This window comes from Prunus mume, linkage group LG2 (genome assembly GCF_029339155.1).
Source record: "Prunus mume cultivar Tortuosa linkage group LG2, ASM2933915v1, whole genome shotgun sequence".
Classification (NCBI taxonomy): Eukaryota; Viridiplantae; Streptophyta; class Magnoliopsida; order Rosales; family Rosaceae; genus Prunus; species Prunus mume.
Genome location: NC_142699.1, coordinates 37,479,286 through 37,488,934, shown reverse-complemented (window position 1 = coordinate 37,488,934; position 9,649 = coordinate 37,479,286). Strand labels below are relative to the sequence as shown.

The window sequence follows — 9,649 nt, the reverse complement described above, 5'->3', positions numbered from 1 at the left end:
AAATGGCCACTTCCTATTATTTGCTCACGTATACTACATTGCTGATATAATTGCTCACCTCCTATTATTTTTCACTCCTAAATATGTTATTTTATGTAAACCTATATAAAGTTAAAATTGTAATTAAAAAGTTTCAGAAGGTGAGTGAGGTCAATAGTATATAAAAGTGATAGTTTAAACTATAAGGGAATGAAGGTTTCTCACACATACAATATAAAGGAGTCATGAGAATTGAACTTAAGACTATTAGTCTGCAAGTCAAGACCCTTTCCATTGGTTGGCAGTGAGGTGAGAGTTTAAATGGTACTAGTAGTTTCCCTAAAACACTTTAACACATCTCTCTTCTCTCACTAGCAAACTTTTGTAATTTTTTATTTTATCATTAGGGCTTATTTAGGACTACTTTTGAAGGAGCTAAAAACGATTATGATATGGTTTGCTAGAAAAACAATTTGGGTGATAAAAACGCTTTTTGGAAAAGTATTGTTTATGTGTTTCTTCAACAATCACTTCTTCGACGTTCTTCTAATAGAAGCGCTTCCTGATGAAGGAAGTTGAGGTTCCACCTCAAAACTAATTGGCAATGAGGAGTAGCCCAACTCCTTATAAACCCGCCAGGTCCCTTAACATTTCAATGTGGGACAAACACTCTCAATACGCCGCATGCGTGTGGCAAACTTTCGCCTAACACGTGAATAACACATATTGGGTGGACGTGGGAGCACGTGTGGTGTTGGGCCCAACACGTGAAGCCTTGCTCGATACAATGAAGGAAGTTGAGGTTCCACCTCAAAACCAATTGACAATGGGAAGTAGCCCAACTCCTTATAAACCTAGATCCTTAACATTTCAATGTGGGACAAACACTCTCAACACCTGAAACACACTTCTAAAAAAATACTTATGAGACATTGTTTTCTGTTGAAGCAGTCTTAAACAAACTCGTACTCATTCATGTTTTCTTTAAATTTGAGTTATAAACTATAATCTAGTCCCCGTTTAACTATAAATTAAGTATACCTATATGATTTTCCTTATTGGACGATCAATATAATTTTAATCAACAAGCCAAAATCCATTTTTCTCAACCAAGAAATAAAGACGAAAGTTGGTTTTCTAATTTCCCTATGATCAAGGAAAAGGTGGAGAATGGTGGTTGGTGTTGGTGGGACTAGAACCCTAGTGGCAATGTATATGAGGCCATAATTTCCAATAAAGGACACTTGGATTGGATGTGATGAGTAAGAAGATCGTTACCACGAAACATATAAGACCAAGTTTTTGCTCAACCACTCCTACCCTTGATTTGGACTTGCTCATAAACCTTATTTCTTTTCTCTTTATTTTATTTTATTTTATAAATATCATAAACCTTATTTTCCTTTTTTCAATGGACCTTGGGGTACATTCCAAATTCATAAGCAACTTATGGTGGATGGTTGTGGATATGTGACCCATCATATATGAAGTTGTGATCAACCAGTGCTTAGGGACCAACTTTTTAAACGTCAACATACCATATATTCATATCGAATTTTGGATCATATTGTTTGAGATAACCAAATTATGGCAGAATCCATTGTCCTTTCTCATAGATAATGCATCTATTTTGTCCATTATCCTAGAGAATGCATCTATTTTTATTTATTTTTCGATTTTCGTATGGAATCGTAAAAAATTTATGGATACAATAAGGATGTCACCATCATAACGAGATGGTATTTATGTGAGAAAAGATATTCTTTATAAGACATAACCGTTTAATAAGATTATGTTTTTTTTTTCTTCACAATTTATAAAATAAGTCCCCTTTTTTGTCTGTAAATATGATAAAGTTAAATGAGGTTTATTGTTGATGGCATTGAACTATACCATAAAGGAAAATAAGTTAGGTTTAAAATAGAAGAATAAGACACGAAACACACATCAATGGAATAGCATTCCTAATAAATAAATAATCACAACAAAGGCGAACCCCAAAAAGAGTGATGAAAGAGCAATCATATCCAACAAGGAAAGAGGAAACAAGGGTTAAATTATGCAGAAGTAGCCATTCCAGGGTGCCTGGAATAGGAAGGTGTTGGCTTTGGCACTTGGAGCTTAATGCTCGTCTTGTATATTATGCCGTTTGTTTGATGAGAAAATCTATGACTGATCAGTCCAAGTTTAATTTACATTACATAATGGAACATAGTTTTAATTAGATTAATAAAAATATGAGCACAGAGAGCAATGTATCCTTAATTAGACCAAGTTGTTTATTGTCGTTTTTGGAAGCATGGAGAGAGAGAGAGTGAGAGATTTTGACTGATGTGATGTTTATGGTGTTCTCCACGTCAAGGTATGCATTATTTTAAGTGTGGCTGGGAAATGACCGAGTCTTCAAGAATCAAAGCTTCGGCTAGCCCTGTCGCTCAAAGCAACCCAAGTGTGTGAGTTCAATCAATCATGAATTTTTGGCTAGTTTTAGAAATCAATAATGCTTTTTTACCATCTTTATTGACCATTTTACTGATTAACTCTTTAATAAAGACGGACCCTATCAATATATATGAAACCGAACTGTATTAAAGAGGTGATTAACAAAAGTAATATAAATAACGGCGCCATTTAGAAATAAGGGTCAGTGGTCTTCAAAATACAATTTCTAGAAGAGACTGGATAGGAATTTCACTAATTAATGGAGGACTAAAATAATTATAGATAAGATTAAAGGTCGCAATTGTTCTCTTAATTTTGTCAAATAAGATAGAACCCACAAAGTATAACATGATAGTTGTGTTATTGCTTAGGTGTTATTCTATGTCAGAGAGGTGGAAAATGATTGAGAAGAATAATGCAGTGCTAATTGGTTAATGCATTAAGGAAGACCCAACCAGAAATTGGTTCATGCATTTAAACTAATAGATGGATATATGCAACATAAATTGTTCCCATTTTAGGAACCCACCAGCCATATTATATCATCATCTTGTATCCTCTTGATTGGTCACAGAATATCCTCCCAATTTCTGTTCATATTGTGCCAACCTCTCTTGTGCCATTGTAACAAAAACTCTAGTGTAGTTCGATCAAGATACATGGAAGCATACATCCACAAGACAGACAACAAAGGCTGGATTTATTGGGTGATATGTGAGAGCACGTGTTACTATTGGATTTAATCCGTGAATAATTTGTATTAGAATTAGAATATTTAATCCAAAATCAATTAAAAACGAATAAAGAGTCTAAATATCATTTAAATTATTAATGCAAGACTTCCATCTTCGATGTGAAATACTCTATACAATCCGAGTCTCTTAAATTGTCTCCACAAAGTCACAAGCATCATAATCCAGACATGATATATTTAGTATGCAGCATGGATTCAATGTGTCGAAAAAAGCATTAAGGCAAAGTTTAGAAGCATCCTTATTAAATGGATTTAGTCTTGGTTTATACAAACATGGAGTTGAGGAAACAAATCCAAAACCACTTTGGAGAAAGAGACTTTTACCCGACCAGCGAATCGGCACTTGCAACTTGTTTGTTAGTGGTAATGAAAATGAAGTATAAACTCACAAATATTCGAGTTACTGAGCTAAGAGAAGCCTGTTTCATAACAGTAGATATCCAATCCAATGATTGACTCAAAAGCAAAAGGCACTCTAGTTTCTGGGTTGGGTTGAGTTTACTCGGAATTACAATTGCAATCCAAAAGCAAAACAAAAACAGGTCTGAGTTGGTCAATTTCTTAGCCCAACGACATCCGAGTTTAAGTCCACACATCTGTAACTTTAAATTTTATTATTTGGTTGCTTCTTTAACCTCCATTTCATGTTGAATGTATGAATCAACAACCTTAAGAGTTGAAAGACACCATGAACCTTAATATTAATTATTTTAAGTGCTCAGTCTTTAACCACTCGAGCTACAAATTTCTTGTTGGTTCATTATTCTTCTAATTATTTTCTTCGTGTGTGCATGTACCTATCGTATGAATTTTATAATTTTCACTCACATCGAATGCATCAATTTTGTTTTTCACCTGGAATACTTTATAATTATTTAATAAGTAAATTGGAGTTTATGGCACTTTGCTAATTGGTGTCCATAGCAGTTGGTCAAGGGCCAGCAAGAAAGAACAATATGGTGATCTCAAAAACTTGTTAGACACCAAAATTCATTTTTATTCACTCCATCCTTCCTTTGCAACAAAAAAGTGACATCTTCACCTTTTACCAATTCAAAGAAAGTTGGTAAAGTAAGAAACTACCACCAATTATTCTACCGCATCATCAATTTCGTTTTCACTAGTAGCAGTTCTGCTTTTTTTGCAAATCTCAGTTGCAGCTGATGTCTTCTCTCAGTTACTGTTGCAATCGAGTCGACAAATTTCCAATTCAATAAAGCATCATTCTTGTGCAGAAAAACAGCCTAAGTTGCTTCATAGGCCAAGGGTTGGCCTAGCAGACGGATATTGGGAGAGGTAGTGTTGCTGGGACTGCAGGGCTGCAATTGAAGGCGTAGAATTTGAAACAGGCGAGCACCTGCAACAGCTCCAATTGTTGGGCCACAAATATATATCCATAGGTCTTTGAAGTTCCATGCAACAATTGCAGGCCCCAGTGACCTTGCTGGGTTCATTGACCCTCCTGAAACAGGCCTGCATTAATGCATACCGGTACTTAGTTTCCATGTTTGGAGGAGGTCCGAAGTTCAAATCTCATAGATGACAATTGTTGTATAGAAGGAAAAATGACAAGTGGATTGAGAAATTAAAATTAATGTAATTGCTGCATTTATATTGTTAGTATATATAGACCTACCCTGTGATGAGCACAGAAAGTCCAATGGCAATGCCAACTACAAATCCAGACAAATAGCCAACCTGCAAAAAAGTTCCAAATGGTGGACATAAGAGCACCTTATAATTTATAAACCAACAAAGAAGTTGGGTATGAGATTGGACGTTTCGACCCGAAACTCTGATAGTATGTTAGATAACAATAAGAACCCCAAGCGAAATAAAAAAAAGATGGAAGTTTTTTCCTTACAGCATGAGCTTGATGTGTCAATGAAGCAGCTAGGAACATAATCATGAAAGTAGCAATAAGCTCAACCCAGAAGGCAGAGGCAGAGCTTTGAATTGGTCTGGTGGTCATGAGATCTGGTTTTATGCCATAGACAAGCCTCCCAATGTATGTTGCCAGAACAGAACCCATTGTTTGAGCCAATATGTAAACAGGAACCTTTGGAAATAATAGGGAACAGGAACAACATTAATCTGCTGCTTAAACACCCTAATTAAATATAATTAGAGCTGAGGATTTCATTAGGGTTGAATGGTTTAAGTACCCTGCACCATGGAAAATGACCAAAGGTTGCAAATGCTACTGTGACAGCTGGGTTGACATGAGCACCAGAAATTGACCCTATGGAGAAAATAACAACTACTACAGTTAAACCTGCTGTGGCTGCATACTCCATAAGACCAACTTCCCCTCTCATCAGCTGTGTGCTTGCTATGATCCCGCATACGCAGAACATCAACATAAAAGTCCCCACCATCTCTGCAAAAACCTGCTTAACATATTTATTAGAGTGCAAGGGGTCTTAAAACGTTTTGTTAACCTAAATGTGTACATGTTGTTGCAGCAGTAGTTTTTGTTATTGTTAAGAATATTACACCACAAAGCTCATAAAAAAAGTTGAAAGGTTTGATCGTTTCTCACCGCGCGAACAAGATTTAGATCCATTTGGAATGGGAAACAGAAGAAGGCTGAGTTGTTCAAGACCTCTCCCTCATCCGACATTGCATTAGAGCCCATTTCTTGATCATCTTTATTAGAATGGTCACTAGTTGATGTGCAGTTTGAAGTTTGAGGAGATGGAACAGAAATTTCATCTTTAGAAAAGGCTTTCATGATCAAGCTACAAAGTTTTTTGCAGATAAAAATGTTTTGAACCGAGTCTTTATTGGCCTTGAAAAAGCTAGAGGTGCAAAGAACATGTACTCAATAAAGCTGCATTTACAAGGAGAAGTTTGTTGTGCACGCAGTTTTGACACTTTTAAAGGGCTTTGGAGGTTCGTTTAGAAATAGAAATTTGGGTCTTCAACACAATTCTTGTGTTGCTCTTAAAAAAAGTGGACTAGTTTGTGCTTGTTACCAATGTCACCTCTAAAAGTCGAACCATTTTTGCCCCAGAATCTACAATTCTGGTTGCTTTCTGTTTTACCTTTCCCCATCAAAATTTTCATACTTTTTCCCAAAAGGAAATGGGAACATCGACCTCTTCTTCAAAATCGACATTTGGGACAACAAGTTTGCTGATAACGCGAAACAACTTGGCCATTGGTGATGGGCTTAAAAAACCATTTGCAACGCTTTTGTTTTTTGGGTCAAAGGAGCAATGTGGTCTTTTTATTTGGGCCAAGGGAAAACTATTTCTTACACAATCGGCTTTCAGCTTTCAGCTTTTCTTTCACATCTCGGATAATATTAGGCCAACAAATGGCCAGATTTGTACTTGCCAACTAATGCAAGGGGTAATGGGGTAATTTGATAATTTATAATCCTTGTTGTTTGATATTTTGGAAGGGTTAATCGTTTTATTAGTCTTTAAACTTAGACCCGATTTGCATTTGAGTACCTCAATTTCCAAAATGGTTCTTATGGTCCTTTAACTTTAGTTTCATTTACACAACTAGTCCTACCGTTACTTCTGTTAATTTTTTCTTTTAAATGCAGGGGCAAGATGATATTTTTATATTAAAAAAAAAAGAATAAAAATTATATCTTTAAAATAACAATAAAAGAAATACCATAAAAAAACCAACAAAAAAGAAAAAGAAAAATCAAGTTTTGGGGGAGTAGAAATCGGGATAGAGGGGAAAAGGGAAAGTTTAATTTTAATTTTAATTTTTTTAAAATTTTTATTCATATTTTAATCAATTTTGATACAAAAGTACCATTTTGCTCATGCATTTAACAGAAAAGTTAACAAAATTGACGGCAGGAGCATTTGTCCAAACGAAAGTGAAGTTAAAGGACCACGAGAATCATTTTGGAAATTGAGGTATTCAAATACAAATCAGGTCTAAGTTCAAGGACTAATAAAATGATTAACCCATTTTGAAAATTGAAATGAAATTACTATATTGTTCATCTCATGGTCTCTCCTTTCCAATTTTTCTTCTTCTTCATTTGCTAGAAAATTTATGTTATACTTATCTCTTTTTTATTTATTTTTATAATTCCTTGGTGCCCAAATAGGCAAAAAAGGAAAGGAAAAAATAAAATTATATATATATATATATATATATATATATAAAGAGAGTGGTGAATTAGAATTAGAATGAGAGGAATATTAGAGATGAAGAAACCAATGCCAGTGCAAGTATGTTTCACTCTCACCAGGGTTCTGGAAGTATTGGCTCCTCCTACTCCTACAATTGTCGGTATAAAATATTAAGAAGTTATTTGGTTGAGAAGTTAATAAGGATGTTTTACAAATATATACTTGTCATAGCCAGTGAATGTCAAAATCATCTATCTTGGCTTGCATTCACTAAATGGTTTTGTGTTTTAGCATCTATACACTATCCCAAAATTTAGCTTTTTATCCGTTGCCTATGTATTCCCAGTTACGGCATCAGTTTTTTTAAATATATATCGATGCTTTAGGAGGCTATCGCCAATGAGGGTTGACCTCCATTGCCTAAAGTTGCAATGACATTAGAGCATCTTCAAGGGATATGTCAAATATCAAATATCAAATTTAAATTTGATGGCTGATGTGACAATTTGACATCTTACATGGCTTTACACTCTACCCGATATGTCAAATTCAATTATTATTTAGGAGGCTATCGCCAATGATGGTTGACCTCCATCGCCTAAAGTTGCAATGACATTATAGTCGCGAAGAAAATACCGATGCTACATACACCTTATAACATCACTTTTTCACTTTAGTGCTGATGCCATTTCTGGTTATAGCCATCAATTTTTTGTGATTGTTGTGATTGTTTTACTTATTATTATTCTTTTTTGGTCTGATTTTTGTTTGTTTTACTTATTTAACCTCATTTTTTTGCAAAGCTTGAAGTTGTCATAACCATAAGACTTCACTTGTGTAGAGACAAGTGTAAGGCATTTTGCATTTTAGACATCATATTTGACATATTTGTTGACTTATAATATGGAAAAGACATTGAATTTCATTTAATTTAGACATCATATTTGACATGTTTTATTTATAGTAAAACAAAGTTTGAAGTCAATACCTGGCTTTGAAGCAGATAACAATTTCATAACAAAAACAAGTAATCAACCAAGAACCTCAGTAAAACTTGAAAAAGAAGAACAAAAAACATTCAGAAATACAAATGAAGAGGAACTGTTTTTTTCAATAAAAAAAATTAGACCAACTGTAATTCCATGGCTTCTCATTCAATTTTGCAAACAAAATATCTTCATATAATATAAGTCAAAACATTAAATTCAATATATTTCTTATAAATATGATGGCCACAAGTCCAAAGATTGATATATGGCATTAACAGGTCCTCAATGCTCCGTGGGAATTCTTTAACCTCTCAACGTGATTCTTCCCTTCTTTTTTTTTTTTTCTCTGCTAGTGCTTCTCGCCTTTGCCACAAATAAAAATAAGGGAGTTTTACTAAAACACCCAAAATAGGGGTTGAAATTATAAAAAAAACCCAAGCACTATTTAAACATATAAACACACCCAAAACCCATCATTATACACACTCAAAACCCATTTATAAACACACCCAAAAAGTTGACTTCGGGGTTGATTTTGGGTGTGTTTCTATGTTTAAATAGTGCTTGGGTTTTTTTATAAATACATGTCTAGGATTGAGTTTATTTATATATTTGTATAAAGGTAACTACCATGCTGACAACATGAGCATCGAAATAATTCTATCAAACGTATATTATGTGACAATGGAACATTTCTATACACACCGCGCTTGGTGGGTTGGATTGGACTCGTTAGGATTCAGAGTGTTGGACTACACTGAATTGGACTTCAAGTCCTATTGAGTTGTTTGGTAAAGTCCAGTCTAAGCCACAATTGACTTCTTTTTTATAATTTTTTTTTACTGTTTATTAGATTATTTAATATCATAAAAAAAATGAATTAAAAACGCATCAAATTACATAATCAATATTTAAATTTTAAAAAAATCACAAAAACCCAGAAAATGAAAAAAAAAATCACTATTAATTTATAATAAAAAGAAGAAGACAAATATGTAGAAAAGATCAGTGAATGATCTTAAAAGAAGAGCGTTTATCTTCAAGTTTATGTCAGATGCTGGCACTTGATATCATCCTTGATCATAGGAACATAGAGAAACAATGGATCTTGCAGAACAACAAACATTCATGATGCTACAAATATCTTCTTCCACTTTTGAAGGAAAGGGCCCCCGATTTCGAGTTTAGGCGCAAAACCAAGAAAATGAAAAGAAAAAAATTATGGTCCCAAATCTCCTTTCCCCTCCTCCTCAAACCCACCCTTTCCTTCCATTTTTCTTGTTCCTATTTCTAAGAGAGAGAGCGAGAGAGATTGAAATGAGAAGATTGGTTGAAATATGAGGGAGCATTAGAGAAGAAATCGAAGAAGAGAAGAA

At 34.3% G+C, this 9,649-nt stretch overlaps 1 protein-coding gene across 1 annotated transcript; it reads right to left on the bottom strand.

Annotated features, from left to right (window-relative positions):
* Positions 1–4,408: 4,408 nt before the first annotated feature.
* NIP7;1 (NOD26-like intrinsic protein 7;1) lies at positions 4,409–6,023 on the bottom strand. The gene is made up of 5 exons (XM_089046321.1): positions 5,718–6,023; positions 5,341–5,565; positions 5,040–5,234; positions 4,812–4,873; positions 4,409–4,648 (listed from the first exon to the last, which is right to left on the bottom strand). The coding sequence occupies exons 1-5, from the start codon at positions 5,907–5,909 to the stop codon at positions 4,420–4,422; spliced, it is 903 nt and encodes a 300-aa protein (XP_088902447.1). The 5' UTR covers positions 5,910–6,023; the 3' UTR covers positions 4,409–4,419.
* Between the last annotated feature and the right edge of the window lie 3,626 nt (positions 6,024–9,649).